The sequence below is a fragment of the Thalassophryne amazonica genome, chromosome 1 (assembly GCF_902500255.1).
Source record: "Thalassophryne amazonica chromosome 1, fThaAma1.1, whole genome shotgun sequence".
Taxonomy (NCBI): domain Eukaryota; kingdom Metazoa; phylum Chordata; class Actinopteri; order Batrachoidiformes; family Batrachoididae; genus Thalassophryne; species Thalassophryne amazonica.
Window position 1 is genome coordinate 5,474,899 of NC_047103.1, and position 26,025 is coordinate 5,500,923.

Here is a 26,025-nt window from a genome sequence, read left to right on the forward strand (position 1 = left end):
AATTTCCAACATTTTTTCATGTCAAATTACATATAAAACATCAAGCTTCTCCACATTAAAAAAAAATATTGAAATTGTGTCCTTTAAGCTAATATTGAAAACAAATATTTGACATGAAACAAATATCAAAACCATAATAACTGAATGCATCATAAGTGTGGTGGCTCTGTTTTGTTCTCTGTCAGACTGGTGATCGAACACACACACACAAGGGCGTAGGTTTGGTCTCAGCTTTGGTAGGGACAATACCACCCCCCTGCCCACCACCACCACCCCCTAACCCACTCATACCATTAGACGCACAAGTACAGCATAATACATAACATATGACGACATAATGCTGAATAATTTAACACTTTATTTACATTATTAAGTGTGTAGGCAGACAAAGAAATAGCTTAAATAACAAACCCAAAATCACGAATCTATTCTATAGGCCTACACCTGACAACACAAGACAACAAAAAAAATACTTGTGGAGCTAACAAAAAAAAAAAGTTTTTGCAACCAAGATGTATAATCTATTCTCTTCATCAATAATGCAGTTGTAGGTATCTGGCAACCTAATTTGCCAACAAAAAAAAGGGCTTTACAATGATATATATGGTGTATTACGGTAAACGTAAGCCTGTGATGTCATAACGCAGAGGAAAAACACGGAAGTTTCACACTAGTGCGCCGCTGATTCTCATTACCGTAAGTTCTCATGTAAGCCCTCACGCTGAAAAATTTCAACACTGACAGCAAGCCAAAAAGAGCGCAAAAGTGACAGAAAAGTACAGACAGCAAACATAAATGTAGTAATTTTTGAGGAAAAGGCAGGATGTTAGTGTCATTTGTGAAGGTGTGTGTGCGTGTTTGTGTGCGTGTGCAGTTTATTGTAAGTGTGGCGCACAGCATTGTTCGCAAGCCCCGCCCTTCTTGTTTTTCTGCACCGGAGCAGTGTTGCCAGATATGAAATATGAAACTATCGTACCAAAACCTCAAAATGATCGTATTTTGGGAGAAATGATCGTACACAAACAAAACGCATACAACGTAGCTATTTTAGCGTTTTTTTTTTAATTTACAAAGAATTTTATGTCACATTTTTAAACAGTAATTATAGTAATGGGGAAACTATGGCACAAAAAGAACGCAAATGCACAAGCAAATGCACTACCAGACTAGAAAGATTTTTTTTTTTCTGTGAAGGAACACAAACGTGTTAATTACCAGACTAGAAAGAGTCGAATTCAACCTCGAGGTCGCTGTCGTCATCTGATGCCACTTGTGCAGATTTTGTTGAACACAGAAAAAAATGTTGACACCTCCATAAGGAACTTTAACTTTTTTTATTCTTCTTGTATATCTCTTTGCTCTTGTGTTTTGTTCGTTTGTTATTGCATTTGTTGAAATAAAGTTTAGAAAAAAAAAAAGATGTTTGGGGAATCTTCCTGTCACGGTACAGATTGGATGGAACTCATTACTTTGTATGGAGAGGGGGCGGGCTTTCAAATGACTGTCCCGGTCGCCCAAAGCCAGCATTTGATGCCGCCTGAGTGCAACACCTGCAAAATGATTCTTGGGTGTCAGAGAGAGATGCGTGTTTGGGCAGCCAACTGAAATTATCGTACATATTGGATTTTTCCCATTATTGATCGTACATTTATTGATCGTACAGAGGGCACAACTATCGTACAAATACGATAATTATCGTACATCTGGCAACACTGCACCGGAGCCACCCATCCTCTGCGCTCCGGGACCTCCCACTTTACAAATGAAGCACTGCCTGCCACGAGATGCGCTTTGTTTACGTCCATGTGAGAAGAACGTGAGCTAATGAAATTGCAACATGGGTAACTCTGTCACTCTGGCACGTCGAAAACACAAAACGTGACGACTAAAATTATAGTCTCGAGTTCGCAAAAAAATAGTGAATGATTTTGTTATATAAAAAAAAATTCGAAATATTGGTAGGGACTATTTTGCCATCCCAAAATATTGGTTGTGACTTGTCCCTATGGTCCATATGCAAACCTACGCCCCTGTACACACACAATCTATGGTGTTCAGTTTCTCAGTCAGTCTGTAGTTTTTGAAATTTTAACATGGAGAAACTTGAATTCTTTCTTTTTTTTGAAGCTGTCAGAGACCTAAAAGCTGGAAGGAGCTGCTGCCCATGTGGACGTTGTTTTCATGCGTTCTGTAGGCGGAGCAGCATCAGTCAGCTGAGTCTTTAATACCATGTGACACGTTTGGTTTGTTCCTTCTGTTACCTTTTAAACCACCGTCAGATGTCCTGCGCGGCGCGTAAAGTCCACACGAGGGCCAGTGTGTTTGGTGACGCTGCAGAAACCCGACACAAAGAGAAAGTGATACCTGCTCGTCACGTGGCCCCCTGCTGGGCAACATTATAGTGTGTGTGTGTGTGTGTGTGTGTGTGTGTTTTCCTCTGACCACTGTGAGCATTATAAACTCCTGATTCAGCACTGCTGATCATCTACTTTTTAGTTCCTTCAGTTACTTTCTGAAAAATGAAAAACATCCACACGTGGAAGAACCTGGAATGAAAGGTGTGGTTTTTTGTTTTGTTTTTTTGTTTTTCTCTGCCTGTAAACTGTTACTCAAGCTGGTTTTACAGCTGTTGTTCACATTTGGTGCATCAGAGAAAAAAAATTCACACTTATGTTTTATGAGTCATGTTGATGGAACAAATCTGTGCAGCTTTTGTTTTCCTGGTTGAGTGACGCCACTTAAGAGCTGCAAACAAACCATTTTATTCATTTGTTTATATATTTGTAGTAGCTACATTTTTCCATCAACAAAAACAACAACAATGTATAAATTATTGGATGAAATCACATCTACATAAGTATTCACAGTCTTTGCCATGAAGTTCAAAACTGAGCTCAGGTGCCTCCTGTTTCCACTGATCATCCTTGAGATGTTTCTACAGTTTAATTGGAGTCCACCTGGGGTAAATTCAGTTGAATGGACTTGATTTGGAAAGACACACACCTGTCTATGTATAAGGTCCCACAGTTGACAGTCAGAGCACAAACTAAGCATGAAGTCAAAGGAATTGTCTGTAGACCTCTAAGACAGGATTGTCTGGAGGCACAAATTTGGGGAAGGGAACAGAAACATTTCTGCTGCTTTGAAGGTCCCAATGAGCACAGTGGCCTCCATCATCTGTAAATGGAAAACGTTCAGTCCACCAGGACTCTTCCTAGAGCTGGCCGCCTGTCTAAACTGAGAGATCAGGGAGAAGGACCTTAATCAGGGAGGTGACCAAGAACCTGATGGTCACTCTGTCAGAGCTCCAGCATTCCTCTGTGGAGAGAGAAGCTCCCAGAAAGGACAACCATCTCTGCAGCAATCCACCAATCAGGCCTGTATGGTAGAGTGGCCGGATGGAAGATACTCCCTAGTAAAAGGCACATGGCAGCCCACCTGGAGTTTGACAAAAGGCACCTGAAGGACTCTCAGACCAGGAGAAACAAAATTCTCTGGTCTGATGAGACAAAGATTGAACTCTTTAGCGTCATGTTTGGAAGAAAACAGGCACCATCCCTACAGTGAAGCATGGAGGTGGCAGCATCATGTACGGGCAACTTGTTCCCAAAAGACCGAAGAGGGTGCAGGTTTTCTTTGTAGCAACTGGCTCCACCAGGTGATTTCACTGATTATCACTTTGAGCAGATGGAATCAGTTAATCAGTGAAATCACCTGGTGGAGTCAGTGACTGCAAAGAAAACCTGCACTCTCTTGGGTCTTTCAGGAACACGTTGCCCACCCCTGCTGTACAGAGACATCCTGGATGAAAACCTGCTCCTTGAGTGCTCCAGCCAGAGCCCAGACCTGAATGTGACTGAACATCTCTGGAGAGATCTGAAAATGTCTGTGCACCGACGCTCGCCATCCAATCTGATGGAGCTTGAGAGGTGCTGCAAAGAGGAATGGACCAAACTGCCCAAAGATAGGTGCACCAAGCTTGTGGCATCATATTCAAGAAGACTTGAGGCTGGAACTGCTGCCAAAGGTGCATCAACAAAGTATTGAGCAAAGGCTGTGAATGCTTATGGATAGGTGTCTTCTTAGCTTTTTATTTTTAATTTCTCTTTCTTAGGTGGTCTGCTCTTGGGCAGGTCCAGCATGCACAACCGCACACCATCTCTCTCGATCCATCGCCATCTCCTTTATGATGTGATAGCCACATCCGTCTTGTATGTTGTCTAGCATTGCCAGCCTCTTCCTTCCTCTCCCTCTCTCCCCTCCAGCACTGTTCTTAACATTCCTTCTGATCTCATGATGTGGCCAATCTATTGTGCTTTTCTCTTCCAGATTGTAACTTTTAGGCTTCTCTTTTCTCCAACACTCCGCAGTACTTATTCATTTCTCACGTGCTCTCTCCAGCTGATCTTTTCCATCCTCCTCCAAAACCACATCTCGCAGCTCTCTAGTCTCTTCATGTCCTCTTTCTTCAATGTCCAGGTTTCTGAGCCATAAAGGAGTACACTCCAAACTAAAGTCTTGATTAGTCTCTTCTTCAGGTTTTGGTTGGTCTTTCCAGTGAGTAGCGCTTGATGTTTGTTGAACATGTTCTTTTCTTTGTCGCTACGTCCATCATCTGTGAGCAGGCTTCCAAGATATTTGAATTGTTGGACTTGTTCTAGTACCTGGCCATCGATGTTGATCTGCAATTGCTCATATTCACCTTTCCCAATCTTCATTACCTTCGTCTTGGTCTTGTTTATTCTCATTCCGTATTTTTAATAAATCTTCCAAAAAAAAAAGACATGCTTTCATGTTGTCATTATGGGGTGTTGTAAGTAGAAATTTGAGGGGGGGAAATTAATTAAGTCTATTTTTGAGTAAGGCTTTAACATAACAAAATGTGGAAAAAGTGAAGTGTGGTGAATACTTTCTGGATGTACTGCAAACCCAAATATATAGTTTGTGACAGGCAGTGAGGTCAGTAATGCTGAAACTGAGACTGTTGTTGTGTGTTTTCTATGCTCATATGTGACGTACCCACTCATTGATAAAAGTGATAATTTGAGAGAAAATACATTTTTATTTGATAAGAATTCAGTCTCTAATGGAACCTGAATCCCACAGCCTGTATTAGTACCTTAAAACCAGGTCAGGATCTACTTCTTGTGGTCTAAAACCACCTTGTGTCTACAGGTTTCCTCACAGTGAAAAGTTAAATAACATGATGTACGTTTGTTGCTACCAGGTACGTAAACGGGAAAACGTACATGGAGGATGTCGCTGACGCTCTTGAAGAAGCCAGAGAGGAAATCTTCATCACAGACTGGTGGTGAGCGTCTCCTCAGACAGGTGGACTGTGTGTCTGAGTGCACGTGTCGGCCGTCCCTACAGGAGGTTCTCCAACCAAACGGATCAGTTACAGTCTGAAAGCTGCAGACTCCTGCAGCACCTGAACTCCTCTTCAGATATCAACATTATGGATGAGTGAAATTTGTCTGTATTATTCTGTTGGTTTGTTAAATTCATTACTGCAAAAGTAACAGACCAGATGGTCTGTGCTTCATATAAAACACAGAGAGACCAGCTCACTGGACCAAATAAATAAATCAATTAAAATTCATCATTTCACAAAACGGCATGTAGTCCTGTTAGCTTTTGCTAAGCTGTCTTATGAATCCACACCTCCATAAACATTTCTCTGTTATGGTGCTTCGACACACACACACACACACACATCATAAAATCTAGTTCATGCATGTCCCAGGTGACATTCTGAAATAAATAAAAATTCAAGTTGGCCTCATTCGGGAAATATTTTACATTTCGATCATTTTGCTCATCAACAACTTCAGAGTAAAAGCTCGAAACTGCGGTTTTATTGTGATTTGTCTGTGGGTCACAGAGCTTGACCACATTACACCCATTTTGGCGTCTCTTCACTGGCTTCCTGTCCCTGTGAGATCAGATTTTAAGGTTCTGCTACTAACCTATAAAATTATTCATGGACTGGCACCTCCCTACCTAGTTGACCTAATTAAACCTTACGTACCGGCCCAGGCTTTGTGTTCTCAGGGTGCAGGACTCCTTAGTGTCCCTAGGGTGAATAAGAAGTCTGTGGGTCACAGAGCTTTCTCTTATCGTGCCCCTGTTCTGTGGAATGATCTCCCTGCATCAATAAAACAGTCAGATTCTGTGGAGACTTTCAAGTCCAGACTTAAGACGCACTTATTTTCCCTTTCGTATGGCTAGCATACTGGTATAGTATGTTACTATGCTTTTTATCTTTTAATTAATTTTATTAGTAAATGGAGCGTGCCATGGCCTCAACTTTATCTAAATTCTGGGTCTTTTAGTGAAGTTTAGGGCTAGTGGCCAGCGATCACCTTAGTATTTCCTGTTTTTCTTGTTGTTTATTGCTGACAAATTATACAGTATTTTTTGTCTTTCTGATGACTGATTCTGTTTTTTCTCTCTAAGGTGCAGCTCCATCCAGAGATGGGTGTGGTATTTGTGCTGGAGACCCTCCTGTCCTGTGCACCAACAGCATTTCCTGTAACCCTAACCCTTCGTTTTGTGAATTGTTCTGTAATTTATGTCTGTAGCATGGCCCAAGCAGAGGGTCACCCCTTTTGAGTCTGGTCTGCTTAAGGTTTCTTCCTCAGAGGGAGTTTTTCCTTACCACTGCTGCTCTGGGGGTTGGTAAGGTTAGACCTTACTTGTGTGAAGCACCTTTAGGCAACTCTGTTGTGATTTGGCGCTATATAAATGAAAATAAATTGAAATTGTGAAACAAAATCAGGAATTGGTGAGTTTGTATCAACGAGGGAAAAGGATGTTAATTATTCTTGGACCCGCTTTCGAATTTCATAATTGACTTAAACATTTCTGAACATTATGAAGTAAATTTTATTCATGCACTCACATGAAATGGGCCGGACACGGACCGCTGGAGACACAGTGATGCTGTCCTAACGTCTCGCCGTTCCTGCTGTCGCTGTCATGAATTATTAAACTTAAAGTGTATCCCTGAGTGTCAGATATTTAAGTAAAGTTAACTGGTTAGCAGATTCATGTTACCTGATTAAGAAATATTATTGTGATACATTATTTCTTTACAGATTGATTGACTGAATTTATTTAGTATAATTCTTTGCACATACCAAAGGACATACATTAAATATACACAGATAACACAATAACGTGATTAAACTCTTATTTCTGTTGTGTTCAAATATAAAACAAAAAAATGTACAAAGAATAAAATAAATACAAGATAAATGAACAATTAGAATGAGAACAATTAGATTTTTTTTTTTTTTTTTTGCTCTCCCACAGCTCACAAATAGCTTAACATCATCATGTGATGTCAGAGGTCAAAGTCTAGAAAAGATCTGGCAGCCACGAGATGCTGCAGTCAACAGTTTCTCATCCTTTTCTTTTTTAACAAAGTACATGAACAGAACTTGAAACTTGTTCTGAAAAGTTGTTAAAAAAGACAGAAAAGTAGGAGTCGACCGATCATCGCCGCCGATAGTCAACCTGGAGTCAACTGATAATCGACCCGGAGTTGACCGATTGTCAGCGCTGATAATTTGCTCTGAAAAGTTGTTTAAAAAAAATAAACAACAATAATTGGTCAACCTCTACAAAAAAGCGCAGCGTGTCCGTTCTTGCGGAGCCTGTCTGAAGAAGAGGGGACCTGACCAGCAGGGTTGGGTGTCTGTGGTCTTTGTGTCCTTTAGTGTGTTTGACGTCTCGCCATTCGTCCTCAACAGGTTGAGTCCGGAGATCTTCCTGAAGAGGCCGGTCGTCGAGGGCAACCGCTGGCGTCTGGACTGCACGCTGAGGCGTAAAGCGGTAAGCAGGTCGTCCTTGTTTGTGTTTAGTGGAATCGCCGATGATACGAGTGCATGGGTTCAAACGCAAATGTCTGTTTCCACAGCAACAAGGAGTGAAGATCTTTGTGATGCTGTATAAGGAGGTGGAGTTGGCGCTGGGCATCAATTCGGGCTATAGCAAGAGAACGCTGCTGCACCTTCACCCCAACATCAAAGTGTGTGCACGTTAGGTTCTGACACAGTCATCACGTGCACTTCCTGTCTTGGTTTAACGCGCCTCTTACTCATCAGGTGATGCGTCACCCGAACCACGTCTCATCCGCCGTCTACCTGTGGGCGCATCATGAGAAGATTATCGTAATTGACCAATCGGTGGCCTTTGTGGGCGGGATCGACCTCGCATACGGCCGCTGGGATGACGAAGAGCATCGTCTGACGGACGTGGGGAGTGTGATGCGCACTATAATTTTAGACCAGGTCTCCCACACACACGTCCAAAACGCCACTTTTGTTCTTGTCACATAATTGGTGTCCAACATGGTGAGGACGGAGCAGTCTGTCTCTGTCGGACACATTTTAGTGTTCTGATGGTGTTAGATGGAAGTGGGTGGAGCTAATCCAGACTAATACTACTTGGTGTTTTTTGTGTGTATTTTACAAGGCTGAAGCGTCGTTGTCTCGCATGGCTGCCTCAGACAGCGGCAGCCACGTGGCTTCCCAGAGCAATGGGAATGCCATCCCGACGGTGACGGACTCAGGGGACCAGCCTAAGCTGAAGGGGCAGGGGAGGCTGAAGAGGACCAGGTTCAGCATCAAGAAGCACCTGCAGAAACACGGCTTGGCCCAACCGGACAGCGACAGCGACCTGGACGAGGGCGCAGAGAGTGAGTGGCTGAAACTCTTCCACTGGGTCTGGAAATTACAGCAGAAAATGTTCCAAAGTTCACTTTGGTGTATCAACATTTATTTATGCATTTTCTTGGTTTTGAAAAAATTTTGCTTTTCTAGAAACTGAACCCCCCCAAGCACCAGAGCTGGAATTCAGTATTCGACTGTCCTGATCATGCTGCCACCCCCCCCCCCAAACCTGTACATGTCATTTAATATCAAGTATCTGTAATACAGAGTTCAGATCTAATACTTATTTTTTTATGGTGCGTTCACATGTCTGCATCAGAAAAACCATCACAGCAGTCATTTATAGCAGAATTCCAGTCGTCTGCAGCAGCAGACTGCAGGTGACGATGTGAGGCTCCATAATTTATCATTTTTTTAATGACTTTTCAGTGCTAATGGCACAGACAGTAATTTTCTTATTTGAAAGATTCAACAGCCTTTTAGCATTTTACATAGTGTTATATTAAAACAGGAAACCCTGGTATCGATGACACCTTAAAAAGTTAACTTTTTATTAGGTTATAAATGACTTATTTTCTGTAATATCACAAATTATTCACATTTACCTGTTTAAAACCAGGCAACTCTCTGCACTTGAATAATCCATCTTAAGCAGCAAAAGTGGAAAACTTTTTTTTAAACTTTTGATAGCAAGTGCTGTCGTGTTGTGCTGCCGAGGTCACAGCCAGAGGTGACGGAATTTGTCAACCTCTCATTGAAAATAATAGAACATCCCGTTTTCCGTCTGCCGCTGACTGCCGTCATGTGAACGTGGCATTAGATATTGCACTTGAATACAGCAGAATGCACATTAAAATAATTCCATTATACATGTTCACAACTTTAGTGGCTCTGCCCTGCATGAAGGAAAAAAAAAAATCTTTGATCCAGTCTTCATGTTTTTATTTTTTTATAAACTCTTTAATGGCTCATCAGCTTAGTGGGGGTATCTGCAAATCTCAGACACACAATAATAGTGACTAAACAGTGTTTTTGTAATGAGGGTTTTTGTAAAATATTATGATTTTTGACAAATAGATTTAAAACACCGAGTGGCCAATTTAACTGATTATTACCGATAAGAGCTGAAGTGACCAAACAAGGCAAACCATAAATTAATAATTTATTACTATCTTCTAAACACTAAAAAAAGAAAAAAATTAATACAAAATCTCAAACTCTAATTAAAATACAAAACCTCCAGCACAAAACCATGCAGTCAATAGGCGGAAACAGCCAGTCCAGGTCCAACCAAGCGTCCGCCAATCCGCAAACGTCTTCCCAACTATCAGCTTAGGGGGCGTGTCCTCCTTTCCTCCAACGTGGCACAACGTACTCTTTCATGCGAAGCAGGGTTCCTCCCCGGCTACTGCATGCAACGCCTCCGCGTCACTCGTCTCTCCTCCTGGCGTTCCTCTCCGTCACTTCTCCTCCCGTGCACCTAACACACACACACACCCAGGCCAACGAGCGCACGACCACTGTCCTCCCCCAAGGAAACTCCACTTTTTGTTGGAAACACCACTTCACAAACACATAAAGTGTACTTACAGACACGGCAGGGTTCTCCCCTGCCGCCACATATAATCCGCGTTGTGGTGTTTTCTCCGGTACGAGCATTCAGCTGGAACTCGTGACGTCAATGTCGATACGACTCCTATTGTCCAGTCACTCCTTATACTAGCTGCTCTTTACACCTCCCGCCGCCGAATCCTTCTCTCTGCATGGAGTGCTTCTTCTTGCCTCACACTACAGAGTCCCTCTTATCCACCACCTCACACACCCACTCCAGGTGAACTGATTGCAATTATCCAAAAGAGGTCAGGTGCGCCTGAGGTTACCATAACAACCACTAAGGAGCCAAACTCCAAAATCCAACCAACAAAAGAAATTCCCCCCAAGGCTGGATTACATTTTAATTTTCATAAATTAAAATTAAACTCACGTGGCTTTGATCAATTTGAAAATATTTGAGAGTGTGATCAAATAGACTAAACATTTCCCCCTGCCCAAAGCAATAATACTGCTCAGTGCTGCATATCCAATATATTTTTTTTTTTCCTTCCAAGATGGCACCACGTGAAGGTGCCCTGGTATTTTGGTGCTCCCTGTTTTGTCTGTTTTTGTGCGTGACTTGTGTGTCATCGTGTCCCTACACCCGCGAGGAGCTTCTAAACATCAAATCATCAACACCCACGGACATTACGCCAGTTTTTTTTTAGTGCCTGCAGCTGAACTGGTTCACTTTTTGGCCAAAAAAGTGAGACGATGGCAGAGAGGAAAACGAGCTAGAGCTCTCGTGCGCCTTAGACGAAGGGGCACGCGCACGCCCCTACCTGGGATATTTCTCTCCAACATCCGCTCACTCCACAACAAGATGGATGAGCTGGCACTGCTGATGAAGAAGAATAGAGATTTCTCCTCATCTTGTGTACTGTGCTTCACGGAGACGTGGTTAAATGCACAGACACCGGACTGCGCGCTCCAACTAGAGGGATTCCGACTCCTCCTCGCAGACAGAGACCGAGCACTCTCTGGTGGAAAAACAAGAGGTGGAGGACTCTGCTTCTATATCAACAACGCCTGGTGCTCCGATGTGACTGTGATCTCCCAACACTGCTGTCCCTCTCTCGTTCTACTCTCCACGTGAGTTTAACTCTTTCATACTTTGCTCTGTGTATATTCCACCGAGCGCGTACGTGCACAAGGCCGAGTGCGCGCTCGCGGATCAGATTATGAGCGTGGAGAGAGACTTTCCGGACTCTCTTGTTATAATTCTCGGTGATTTTAACAAAGGGAATCTGTCAGGAATTACCAAAATACAAACAGTTTGTTAAATGCCCGACCAGAGAAGGGAGCACTTAGATCATTGTTACAGGACAGTGAGCGGCGCCTACCGCGCGGTGGCCCGTGCAGCTTTGGGACTCTCAGATCACGTGATGGTCCACTTGATCCCCACGTACAGACAGAGACTTAAACTCTCTAAATCTGTTGTGAGGACGTCTAAAGTGTGGAGCAATGAAGCTGTAGAGGAGCTACGCGCGTGCTTGGCCACCACGGATTGGGATATGTTTGAGGCTTCAACAGACAGTCTAGATGACTACACAGACACTGTGAGAGACAGTATCATCCCACAGCGTACCAGGGTGAGATATAACAATGACAAGCCCTGGTTCACACCTAAACTCCAGCAGCTCCGTCAGCAGAAAGAGGTGGCTTTCAGAGAAGGAGACAGAGACAGCTATAGAGGTGCAAAGTACAGATTTAGCAAGGAGGTGGCAAAGGCTAAATCCATGTACAGTTCACGTCTGCAGCAAAGGTTCTCTGCCAACGACTCGGCCTCTGTGTGGAGGGGGTTGAAAGAGATCACCAACTACAAGCCCAAAGCACCTCGTTCTATTGACGACCTCAAGCTGGCCAATGACCTGAACGTCTTCTATTCACGCTTTGAAGACAAGGACTCACACCTCCCCACACAACTGGATATTCAAACACTCTGGACCTCCCCCCTCTCACTGCTGCCCTCCCCACTCCCCCTGTTGCCCTCTCGGTCCAAGAGGAGGACGTGAGGAGACATTTCAAAAGGCTGAATCCACTTAAGACCCCGGGCCCAGACTGTGTCTCTCCTGCCACCCTGAGACACTGTGCTGATGAGCTGGCCCCAGTCTTCACAGGGATCTTCAACACCTCCCTGGAGTCATGCCATGTTCCAGTCTGTTTCAAGTCCTCAATCATAGTTCCAGTCCCCAAGAAACCACGCGTCACCGGACTTAATGACTACAGGCCTGTGGCTCTCACGTCTGTAGTCATGAAGACCTTTGAACGCCTGGTTTTATCCCACCTGAAGTCCATCACCGACCCCCTCCTGGACCCCCTGCAGTTTGTCTACAGAGCCAACAGGTCTGTAGATGACGCCATAAACCTGGCCCTGCACTCCATCCTGCAGCACCTGGACTCCCCAGGAACCTACGCTAGGATCCTGTTTGTGGACTTCAGCTCTGCATTCAACACCATCCTTCCAGCTTTGCTCCAGGACAAGCTTTCTCTGCTCCACGTGCCCAACTCCACCTGCAGGTGGATCACAGACTTCCTGACGGACCGGAGTCAGCGTGTGAGGCTGGGAAAAAATGTCTCGAACACTCGGGCTCTCAGCACAGGATCTCCACAGGGCTGTGTCCTTTCCCCTCTGCTCTTCTCCCTCTACACTAACTGCTGCACCTCCAGCCACGACTCTGTAAAGCTCATCAAGTTTGCGGACGACACCACCCTCATCGGACTCATTTCGGATGGGGATGAGTCTGCCTACAGGAGGGAGGTGGACCGGCTGGTGACCTGGTGCAGCAGCAACAACTTGGAGCTCAACGCCCAGAAAACAGTGGAGATGATCGTGGACTTCAGGAAAGCCACAGCTCCCCCGCCCTCCCTCGCCCTCACCAACAGCCCCATCACCACTGTGGTCTGTCACCGCTTCCTCGGCACCACCATCACCCAGGACCTCAAGTGGGAGTCAACCATCAGCTCCCTCATCAAGAAGGCCCAGCAGAGGATGTACTTCCTGTGGCAGCTGAAGAAGGCCAAGCTGCCTGTCCAGCTGATGGTGCAGTTCTACATGGCCATCATCAAGTCCATCCTCTGCTCCTCCATCACGGTGTGGTACGCCGGGGCCACAGCCAGGGACAGACACAGACTGCAGTGCATTGTGGCCTCTGCTGAGAAGGTGATCGGCTGTAGCCTTCCATCTCTCCACGACCTGCACGTCTCCAGGACTCTGGGCCGAGCAGGTCAGATCACAGCTGACTCTTCTCACCCTGCTCACGGTCTGTTCAAACCACTCCCCTCGGGCAGGAGGCTACGGGCCATCCGGACCAGAACCTCCCGCCATAAGAACAGTTTCTTCCCCTCTGCCGTTCTCATGAACACCTCATAACTCAGTCACCTTAAGCTTAACTCTGTCACTTTATCATTTTATCACAGGTCACTTTAGACAATGTACTCTGGTTTTTAATTGCACTCCTCCCACTGCACTGTTTTTCTGTTTTTCTGTTGCACACAGCCTTTCATATTTCATATTTCTTTTTTTTATCTTATATTTTATCTTATTTTGACACATATGTTATATTTTATCCTAGCATTTTATCTCTTCTTAATGTTGCACCATTGTACCGAAGCAAATTCCTAGTCTGTGAATCCTGTTCACTGGCAATGGCAATAAACTTCTTCTGATTCTCATTCTGATGATGAATGTAGCATATTACCCACATACATACAGTCCTCAGATTTTATTCCATACTTTTATTTAAATATTTCTATGCAGTATTTTTACACTTGTTTTGTCACACCAAGGCACTCGTGCAATTTCATTTTATACAGTGGCAATAAAGGCTTCATTGAATTGAATTGGACTCGATGCTGCAGTGTCTTGACTCACTTTGCACTCAGGTGCGAAACCCGACATCCAGTTTTCACCGAGTGTAGAAACTGCAAACACACATGTCTGACTAAAAAGAAATTTAATTAAAAAAGAAAAAAACATGAGTGGAAAAAGACAGAAGTCCAATCATCAGGTTAAATATGGATGAAACGAAAAGATCCTGATCTGGACTGACGGGTTTCCACTGAACTCGCCTCTTTACATGGATCGATTTCCTGTCTTACTGTTTCACTGTTTTTAGTCAGTCAGATGTGTGTTTAATATCTGATTTCTGTTCATATAAATGACAATAAAACTGACAGTTTTTTTATTAGAAAGGTGTGTGTGTGTGTGTTTTATCCTAAAGCAAACCACCACCGATATAAACAAAGTCCGCCTTCTTCTTTTCGTCACCCTCCAGCTGCTCTTTTAGTCATTCCACTTTACTGTTGTAAAGTTTTAACGTCTCAGTTTGACACGACACAGATTTCAAAACGCTGACGTGACTGTTTGATGACTTTGACTTTTGACATTAGAGGACTAAGTGTGATTGAAAGATGCAAACGTTCACTCTGATCAGTATTCATGTAAAACACACACACACCGTTTTATTGACATCTGAGCAACAGTGACCTCTAGTGGCCATGAGGACTCATGAACAATCTTTGGAACTTCTCTGTGGAATTTCATACAAAACTTACTTGAGGTGAATTTTAATTCAAAATACTGTTTTGAATCTGAATCTCTGGAAGTAAAAGTTCTACAAGTTTAAAGTCTTTAACACCATGAAGCAAAAGCTTCATTCTGGTGTCATTTTAAAATGCTCAAACTCACATTTGAAACGGTATTTGACTTTGAAGCTTGCTTCATTTCTCCTGTGCATTTCAGACAGATCTTACAGAGTTTAACTTTTTCGTTGATGTGTTTCAGAGCGAGAATCCATTCGCAGCGTGAGCACGGGCGTCGGCAATTTGACCGGAGACACACGCTTTTGGCACGGAAAAGATTACTGCAACTTTGTGCACAAAGACTGGATTCAGCTGGACAAACCCTTTGACGGTAAGAATCAATTTTTCTACTGGACCTTTTTGAAAGAACAATGATGTTGGAGGTCAAAGGTCAGCCTCACTGCCTGTGTGTCTACTGCTTCAGATTTCATAGACCGCCATGTGACTCCCAGAATGCCTTGGCACGACATGCCTCAGTGGTTCCGGGAAAGCAGCTCGAGATGTGCCAGACACTTCATCCAGAGGTGGAACTTCACCAAGGTCAGAGGTCACATTGTGGTTGGTCATGTTCTAAAGATGTAGGAGGAGACAAACGTTGCACTCGATGACATGAAACCACACAAGATTTTTTTGGAATCGTCTGTGTTTCAGCAAGACTTTAGACAAGGTCGATGATCATACAGAACCGGCGGGGATTCTGCATCCATGACGTCCCAAATCATGGATAACATGAGTTGGAACAGGCGAACGTGGCGCTGTGTTTGAGGATCATTGAAGAAGCGCTGTGTGCGCCCCCCACAGGGATGTGCTGGGTTTACATTTTAATGGGAGCAGATTTTCAAATAAAGACAACCGTAATGTTCCTGTGTTTTCCAGAATATAAGTAGGGGAGGTGATGGTCTAGTGGTTAAGCATTGGGCATGAGACCAGAGGATCCTCGGTTCAAATCCCAGCCTGACCGGAAATCACTAAAGGCCCTTGGGCAAGGTCCCTTAATGCCCTAGTTGCTCCGTGTATAGTGGGCGCCTTCTGTGGCATCACCCTGACATCGGGGTGCATGTGAGGCATTATTGTAAAGCACTTTGAGCATTTGATGCAGATGGAAAAGCACTATATCAATGCAGTCTATTTATGTGTCCATAAGAGTTTTTTTTTTTCTTTGGGACAAGTTCAACAACGGACACGATCTCTGTGTAGCACATGTGCACACCACAGCCTGTGCTGTTACTTAACATAAGAACATTTAAATTAAAAAAAATGAGCAAGATGGACAAATACATCTGCACCGGACAGGACTGTATCTTATTTGATGCCGTTTGGACAAAAAATAGTCAGATGGACACTGATTTCTGGCCCACAGCAACATGGAGATGTGGGTGATGGATTTACCCAGGAAGCCCTCAGTCTGAGGTGTGTAACATGAGGTCTGTTAAATTCCCAAAAGATGGACAAATACATGTCAGACGGACAACATATTAGATGTTATTTTTGCCATCCAGGACTAAGTGTAACAGTATGTCTTACCCCCTGGGGGAGGTTGTCCTAGGATATCTTACCGCTGATTGGTTTGTGCGCCGCCCTGACCCACAGGAATATTAGCAAGACAGCTGCTACCAGAATCTCATCTGTCCGTCATGATTAATGAGTCTCTGTAATCTCAGACTGCATTAACTCTTGAACTCAAATGCAAAATGGATACCATCTTGGAGCAAATCGCTGCATTACAAAGGAATGTGCTGCTGAGGACCGGAGAATATTCTTCATAAATTTGGACTCTAGATGGTCAGAGGTGCAGGAAATGGAATTCTGTATCTCTCCACCTAACATCAACATGGCAACCTTATTGGCTCCCTGAAGGTCAAATGCCCTGATCTCCCCCCACAGAAGGATTCTACGGCCCTTGTGAAGGAATTCGCCCCCTCCCCTTCTTATCTATCTACCCCCCCACCAAGCCTGCTGTTGCCTAGCAACGTCAGACTTTACGCACACACGGACAGAAACTGACATAAACTTAACTCATCTGCACACGACACACATCTCCATCCCTATTAACCCCCCAGGTCACAATATCTTAACCCCCACCCCATCATGGACAGATGTTCTGTCATGTTTCAGGTTATCAATCAGGTCCATACATTTGGAAGGGAGATTTAAAGATACTTCAGAATAGGAAATATTACTGTTGTAGATAGGTACAGAAAGAATACCAATATTGTTAACTGTCAATCAAACTGTGCTTCATCTGGGACCATAAAACATCCATGAAATATAGAGTTTAAAGGTTGCCTTATCCTGATTGGGCCTTATCAAGGTTTGGGTTAATCAGTTCTGCCCTGTAGGAATGTTGCCTTTCAGGGGTGGGAGGAGGTTGTCCAGGGTGGGGGAAAGAAATCCTAATCCTAGGGTGGAAGATATACTGTTGGCGGGAAGACTGTTGCACTGGGGCGGTTCAGTGGTGTAATAATGTTGACCCACAATGCATCAGGAATTTTGGAACTTTGGGCAGCAGTGGGGTGTCTGTGCTTGGCGGGGACTTACCCATAATGCATCTGTTTGTAACTTTTCATTACTTAGTGACTTTGTCTCACAGATGGTGAAGCCCAAATACCGATCTCTGAAGTATCCGTACCTACTGCCCAAATCTCACACCACCGCAGGAGAGCTGCGATATCAAGTCCCAAACTCCATCAACGCCAAAGTACAGGTGGTAAAGGCTAGTACTGGCACCACAGTCCCTTTAGCCAAAGTCGTTCCTCAGACCTATGATGAGACAAAGGCCAGCTTGGTCTTTGAGGAAGCAGAACCTAGATTTGTTTTATTTTTACAGCTTCTGGGTTTTAATAGTTTTGACATTGAGTATTTTGTTGTTACTCTGAAAGTTTCCGTCTCTGTTGGGAGTTCGGCTCAAGAACTCTTCATTTTCTCCTAGATCCTTCGCTCGGCTTCGACTGGTCCGCCGGGATCAAGTACCATGAGGAATCTATCCACAACGCCTACGTGGAGGTCATCAAGAACAGCAAACATTTTGTCTACATAGAGGTATCGACACTGTGATGTTCACGTCCCTGTCACCGGAACTGACTTACAGCAGAATGTTGGTTTAATTTGGTCCCAGTTTAAGAAACCCACAATAACGGCCCCAGCTGCTTGTTATTCCCTCATTATTCCATAAAAAATGGCTTGATGTTGATTTTTAAGTGTCATTTTTGGAATCTGTTGCTGTCAGTGCAAAGTCAAAGAATGGTGACGGCCAGGAAAGACTGAAAAACAAAACTGTCCCATCGGACGGATCCCAAGAACATTGGTACCACTGGACCAACTATTTACAACATACAGATGAACACCAAAAACCTGGAAGTCTAGATCCAACGAGTGTGACAACATGGTGAAGGAAAAGCTCATTCCCAACAGTTGGACAGATACAAGAACACCCTCCAAAACCCTCTTTTGGCTGCTCCCATTTGTTTGGGAGCCACCAAAGTGGAACTGACACAAGTTTCGTTCCTTCTGATGGAAACTCCATATGCACAAGGAGACTGGAACTTGGTTAGCAAGCATGCTAACACAGCGCTATTGTGCCGCCATGGACTGAACGGGGTGGGGCCACCGTTGCTGGCTCCACTGGTCCTAACCTCAGTATATTATTTGATGGTTACAACCCCAAACTGATTTTAAAGTTCACAAATAAATATAATACTTTCAAATAGATAACAAACAAGATCCAGCTTTGTTCAATTTACAAAAATAAAACCCATGATTCTGGTGACATACACCATAAATCACCTTTAATTTTACTGGTGTCTGTAAATCTGCTGAATTAAAAATCAACAAATAATGGAATTTTTTTTATTGTCACACTTTTCTAACATTACTTAACCTACTTTAGTAAAACATATAGCCGACCATAAATGTAAAAACAACTTCAGCATGCTCTCCTTAATACTAGGACTAGTGGGACGTTCCAGATTGAACAAAAAATGACACCATAAAGACGCAAACTGACAGCGTCAGTCTTTATTAGCAGTGTCGACTAACTTATTTTGAAGAGTTAGTACCATAGTGTTCAGAAACTCCGCCCTCCAGTCCTTGGGGGTGGGGGTTCTGCTGGTCACATGGTGGCACCAGGAGGTGCTGCTCAACCCTGAACAATCTGAATCTTTATAGATTTGACTATTTTTGTTTCAGAATCAGTTCTTTATCAGTTGTGCCGACAACCGATACGTTTTCAACAAGATCGGAGACGCCATCGCCGAGCGCATCATCAAAGCGCACCGGTAAGCATACTAATGACTGTGTGTGTGTGTGTGTGTGTGTGTGTGTGTGTGTGTGTGTGTTTACACCTGGAAATGACTTCTCAGAACAGGGCTGCTTGTGCACACGTACGTGCGCACACAGTCTGCATCGCTGAGCAAGTTCGGATTATTGCTAACCGGTAAGTCGTGTTTGTTTTGGTGCAGACGGTTATAGAGGCGTTTTCACTTTCTGAGATTATCAAACGCAAACATCCTGAACACGTGCACACAAACTCCACATGCACGCATCAGTCTGAGACCTGAATTTTTTAAATTGCCTTTTAAGAAAGTGCAGACTGTCAACTTTAATTGAAATGAAAATAAATTATTCGAGTGGTCGACATAAAATGATGTGTGTCTTTTCAGTGAGGGAACAAAGTACCGCGTGTACGTGGTGACTCCTTTACTGCCGGGCTTTGAGGGCGACATCAACACGGGCGGAGGCAGCGCCATCCAGGCCATCATGCACTTCAACTACAGGTGTGTGTGCGCAACAGTGCTCCCATGTAATGATTGACGGTTCTGCTGTTTGATTAGGTTAAACCCTGGGTGGTTGGCGTGCACACTTTATGAGCGCACCGTGTCCTGGTTAAATACCATTCCTTCTGAGGCAGACGTTTACAGTGCAGGCGGCGTTCCTGAGTAAACATGGAGGAATGTAAGCTCGCCGCTCATCGTCTTTTTGTGTCTCTGCAGGACAATGAACAGAGGAGACCAGTCCATCATCTCCCAGCTGAAGCGAGAGAGTGAGTCAGTGCTGAAGCCAAATATTACTGACAAAACACTGCTTCCAGGTTTAATGACTGACATGCAGTTAAAGGGGGAATTTTGTGCACGTTTGTTTCATGATAAGTGTCCTCAAAGTTCCACAACTTTGTCTGCAAACGCAGAAATCCACTGTAACCAGCAAACGTCAAGAAACTGCTCATCTTAGACATCTGTGTCGTATGTCACAGAAGTCCATATTTGGACCTGTCAGACACGCCCACTCGGTCAGCCCGCAGCGTGCCCGCTCGGCCATCAGCAGGAAAGCAGCAGATCCTTTGCTTTTAAACCAAGAAGCACAGAATGAAATAAGTTTTGTGTGTAAAATATGACTGTGTTTTAAAGGGCACGCCTTCCTAATTGTGCGTGAAATGGCGCCCCCAAGCTGTGACTTTTGCCATAAGGCCTTGTGTTTGTTTGTGTCTGTTTTTAAGCACGAATAGCTCATTTGAAAATTCGCCAAATTCCACTGAAGGTATAACAACGCTCAGAGCTCACGCCAAATTCAAGAGGATCCCCTCATCGAGTGAATTTAAATATAAATCTGATCTCGATAAAAGACGTTTTTAACTTGGTGAACTTACATGAACCAAATTTAGATGATGACCGTTTCTTTACGAATCTTTTTTAAGCATTTCCTCTCTACCAGGAAAAAGCATCATAGGTGGAGACTGGAACTGTGCTTTGAATCCCCTCCTTAAACGATCAACTGGAATGGACCAAACTCATCATAAAAGCAGAGACGTTATTCAGACATTTATGAAGATGCTACATATGGTAGATATTTGGCAACATCTTAATCCTACTGATATATTCTTGTCATTCTAAAACATTCAACACTTATTCATGTATAGATACTTCTGATTTCTGCAGACTTGTTGTCTAATATGACGGATTGTACTGTAATATCATTCTGTAATATCAGATCATCCTCCATGCAGGCTAAAATATGTTCACAAAATGTAGCATGGCCCAAACACAGGGCACCCCTTTGAGTCTGGTCCTGCTTGAGGTTTCTTCCTCAGAGGGAGTTTCTTCTTACCACTGTTGCTCTGGGGGTTAATAAGGTTAGACCTTACTTGTGTGAAGCACCTTGAGGCAACTCTGTTGTGATTTGGTGCTATATAAATGAAAATAAATGAAATTGAAAATTTTGTTGATAGATCCCCTAGATGGTGCTTACATCAAAAATGGCTTAAAGATTAAGCTTTTATTCTTTGATTATGTTGGGAGCAAAATTGATGAATATTTTAGCATAAACACTACACAAACTACAGCATGTATTCAATGGGAAGCCTTTAAGGCCTGTTTAAGTGGTCACATAATGTCCTAGAACTCTTCAAAATCTAAGGGAACAACGCAAAAGAAGACAACATCTAGAAGAAAAAAATAAAGAGCCTGGAAAATCAATTGTTCAGAATAAGAACTCATCAGCTGAAACAGAGTTGTTGCTGTTAAAGGCAGAGTCCAATAAAGAATCAGCTGACAGGGCAGCTTCTAATATATTAAGGTTAAATCAGTCTTTTTATGAACGGGGCAAAGCCTGGGAAGATTTTAGCACTGCAAATTAAGCAACTGGAAGCACAAAAAAATGACCTCAATAATAAATACAAAAGGGGAGCAGTTAGTGGACCCAATTGATATAAACACAGAATTCAAAAAAATTATTATGAAAAACTCGTGATTCTCAGGGCCATACAGATCTAAACACAAAACAAATTCTTAGATAATATAATCATACCAATTGTTTCTGAAGATTTTAAACAGCAATTAGATGCCAGGATCAGTGAACAGTTTTTTTCAATTTAATTTTCAAATTATTTTCATTTATTATGCGCCCAAATCACAACAGAGTTGCCTCAAAGCGCTTCACAACGGTAAGGTCTAACCTTACTAACTCCCAGAGCAACAGTGGTAAGGAGAAAACTCCCTCTGAGGAAGAAACCTCAAGCAGACCAGACTCAAAGGGGTGACCCGCTGCTTGGGCCACAATTCACGGACGAATATACAAGAAATGCTATTGGCGCACAGGACAGGAGGGTCGCCAACACGAATACAACTCCATCTCTGGATGGAGCTGCACCTTAAACAGAGAGAAAAAACAATCAGGCATCAGAAAGACAAAAATACTGTGGTAATTTGTCAGTATTAAACAACAAGAAAAACAGAGAAATACTAACGTGATCGCCGGCCAACTAGCCCTAAGCTTCACTAAAAGACCCAGAATTTAGGTGAACTTGAGGCTGCAGCGCACTCCAATTACTAATAAATGAATTAAAAGAGTAAAAAGCGTAAAACAAACTGTACAGGATGCTAGCCATATGAAAGGCAGTGCGTCTTAAGTCTGGACTTGAAAGTCTCCACAGAATCGACTGTTTTTATTGACGCAGGGAGATCATTCCACAGAACAGGGACACGATAAGAGAAAGCTCTGTGACCCACAGACTTCTTATTCACCTTAGGGACACAAAGTATGTCCTGCACCCTGAGAACGTAAAGCCCGGGCCGGTACGCTAAGGTTTTTAATTAGGTCAGCTAGGTAGGGAGGTGCCAGTCCTGAATAATTTTATAGGTAGAGGGCAGACCTTAAAATCTGATTTCACTGGGACAGGAAGCCAGTGAAGGGATGCAAAAATGGGTGTAATGGTGGTCAAAACTTCTGCTTCGTGTCAGAAGTATGGCTGCAGCATTTTGAACCAATTGGAGACCCCTAATGCTAGGACTGCGGTAAACCAGAAAATAGAACATTGCAGTAGTCCAATCTAGAAGAGATAAATGCATGGATCAGGGTCTCAGCATCAGCCATAGACAGGATGGGACGAATCTTCGCTATATTTCGCAAGTGGAAGAAAGCAGTCCTAGTAATATTTCTAATGTGGATGCCAAAGGACAACGAAGGATCAAAAATTACCCCAAGGTTCCTCACTTTGTCAGTGTGATGTATGACACACGAGCCAAGGCTGAGTGTTAACTGGTCAAATTGATGTCGATGTCTCACTGGACCAAGGACCATCATTTCAGTCTTATCAGAGTTTAAAAGTAGGAAGTTTCTAGACATCCAGCTTCTCACTGATGTAAGACAATCTTCTAAGGATTTTTATGTGAACGAGATCACCAGCAGTTATTGGCATGTATACTGAGTATCATCTGCATAGCAGTGAAAGGTAATCCCAAAACGCCGCAATATGTGCCCAAGGGGTGCTATATAAGGGAGAAAAGCAGGGGGCCTAAGACAGACCCCTGTGGAACCCCAAATTTCATGTCACTAAGGTTAGAGGTAGTGTTACTGTACAAAACACAGTGAGAACGACTGATCAAGTATGACGTCAGCCGTGCAAGGGCACTCCCAGTAATCCCAAAATGATTTTCCAGCCTACCAAGTAGAATATGATGATCCACGGTATCAAATGCAGCACTGAGATCTAACAGCAACAGAACCGTAGTGGTGTCTGAATCCATTATAAGCAGAAGATCATTCACCACTTTAGTGAGAGCCGTCTCTGTGGAATGATATTTTCTAAAAGCAGACTGCAGTGGCTCAAAGAGATTATTCTCAGTAAGATAGTCTATGAGCTGCCGTGACACCACTTTTTCCAGAATCTTAAAGAAAAATGATAGATTTGATATTGGCTGATAGTTTGTCAATACACTAGGGTCAAGATTAGGTTTCTTAAGTAATGGTTTAATCACTGCATATTTGAAACATTTAGGAACAGATCCAGAAGTTAAAGAAAGATTAATCATTTCCAGCACAGTCGGCCCAAGAGTGGGCCACAGGTCCTTAAACAGTTTTGTTGGTATAGGATCAAATAAACAGGTTGTACTTTTTGTTGACATTACGAGTTTTGTCAGCATGCCTAGTGAGATACTATCAATTCTGTAAATCTAGGTAATACCTCAGTAGTGGCGCCCACCTCAATAGCAGGGTGTAGTGGATGGATGGCATTTCCCTGATCTCTAGTAATACTGTGAGAAATCTTGGAGTCATTTTTGATCAGGATATGTCATTCAAAGCGCATATTAAACAAATATGTAGGACTGCCTTTTTGCATTTACGCAATATCTCTAAAATCAGAAAGGTCTTGTCTCAGAGTGATGCTGAAAAACTAATTCATGCATTTATTTCCTCTAGGCTGGACTATTGTAATTCATTATCAGGTTGTCCTAAAAGTTCCCTAAAAAGCCTTCAGTTGGTTCAGAATGCTGCAGCTAGAGTACTGACGGGGACTAGGCAGGAGAGAGCATATCTCACCAGTGTTGGCCTCTCTTCATTGGCTTCCTGTTAATTCTAGAATAGAATTTAAAATTCTTCTTCTTACTTATAAGGTTTTGAATAATCAGGTCCCATCTTATCTTAGGGACCTCGTAGTACCAGATTACCCCATTAGAGCGCTTCGTTCTCAGACTGCGGGCTTACTTGTAGTTCCTAGGGTTTGTAAGAGTAGAATGGGAGGCAGAGCCTTCAGCTTTCAGGCTCCTCTCCTGTGGAACCAGCTCCCAATTCAGATCAGGGAGACAGATACCCTCTCTACTTTTAAGATTAGGCTTAAAACTTTCCTTTTCGCTAAGGCTTATAGTTAGGGCTGGATCGGGTGACCCTGGACCATCCCTTGGTTATGCTGCTTTAGACATAGATTGTGGGGGGGGTTCCCATGATGCACTGTTTCTTTCTCTTTTTGCTCCGTATGCATCACTCTGCATTTAATCATTAGTGATCGATCTCTGCTCCCCTCCACGGCATGTCTTTTTCCTGGTTCTCTCCCTCAGCCCCAACCAGTCTCAGCAGAAGACTGCCCCTCCCTGAGCCTGGTTCTGCTGGAGGTTTCTTCCTGTTAAAAGGGAGTTTTTCCTTCCCACTGTTGCCAAGTGCTTGCTCATAGGGGGTCGTTTTGACCGTTGGGGTTTTTCATAATTATTGTATGGCCTTGCCTTGCAATATGGAGCGCCTTGGGGCAACTGTTTGTTGTGATTTGGCGCTATATAAGAAAAAAGTTGATTGATTGATTGATTGATAGTGGCTGGGTTAAGGCATGCCGGGATATGTTTAAGCTGATGTCTTCTATTTTCTTCCCAAAGTAATCCAGGAAATCTTGTGCTGTAAAAGGAGAGCGAACTACAGCTGGTTGTCCATGCATAAGTGTTGCCACCGTGTCGAACAAGAACTTTGAGTTATGCTTGTTTTTGTTGATCAAATCAGAGTAGTAAGTCCGCTTTGTAGCCAATAATGCATGCTTATAGTCTAAGATAGCATCACACCACGAAAGGTGGAATAATTCTAATTTTGAACGACGCCATTTCCATTCTAGACCTCTTGCTTTATGCTTGAGGTCACACAGATAATCACTGAACCAAGGTGACTATGATTTGGGGAGCGCGGTTTTTAACACAGGTGGTGCAATCATGTCGAGTGTAATTTTGAGCAGTGAGTTTAAACTATCCACAAGTCTGTCTACTGACTGGGTATTTGTCAAATGTGAAGCTAAGACATCAGGCAGTCTAGCTTCAAGTTCAGTCTTAGTTGAGGAGTTGATGCATCGCTGCAGTGATGAATAAGGTTGTTGTTCCACTAAACACGGCAGCGAAACTGTAAACTTAATAAGTGAGTGATCAGACACCACTGATGTAAGAGGCATGATGTCAATATTCGTGACAGCAATACCACGTGCGAGAACCAGATCCAGGGTATTTCCACTAATGTGCGTTGAATCCTGAATGCATTGCCGAAATCCTAATGCATCCATAGTTTCCATAAATGATTTGCAGAGGGGATCAGAAGGCTTATTTATATGAATGTTAAAGTCACCAATGATCAGAATGTTATCTACACTAGTTGACAAGTTAGAGATGAATGCACCAAATTCATCTAAGAATTCAGAATATGGGCCAGGAGGCCTATATACAATGACAGTAATACGACTGATTTTTATTCTTCTGACCTTGGCAATGTGTAATATCCTGAGCGGAGAATCAGATGCTCAAACGAGTGATATTTGTAACCCCCAACAGTTAATAAGCTAAACCTAGATTTATAAATAAGAGCAACACCCCCGCCTTGCTTCGCATCACGAGGGACGTGACTAAATGTATATGCTGGTGGGCAGGCCTCATTTAAG

At 43.3% G+C, this 26,025-nt stretch overlaps 1 protein-coding gene across 1 annotated transcript in view; it reads left to right on the forward strand.

Annotated features, from left to right (window-relative positions):
• The window catches only part of pld1b (phospholipase D1b), a 132,605-nt gene that overhangs the window by 99,484 nt on the left and 7,096 nt on the right, over positions 1 to 26,025 (forward strand). The window contains 12 exon segments of the mRNA XM_034188094.1: positions 5,228 to 5,311; positions 7,758 to 7,839; positions 7,925 to 8,035; positions 8,112 to 8,297; positions 8,482 to 8,704; positions 15,058 to 15,186; positions 15,280 to 15,395; positions 17,446 to 17,572; positions 17,785 to 17,894; positions 19,041 to 19,129; positions 19,514 to 19,627; positions 19,844 to 19,893. Coding sequence (XP_034043985.1) covers positions 5,228 to 5,311; positions 7,758 to 7,839; positions 7,925 to 8,035; positions 8,112 to 8,297; positions 8,482 to 8,704; positions 15,058 to 15,186; positions 15,280 to 15,395; positions 17,446 to 17,572; positions 17,785 to 17,894; positions 19,041 to 19,129; positions 19,514 to 19,627; positions 19,844 to 19,893 — 1,421 coding nt within the window.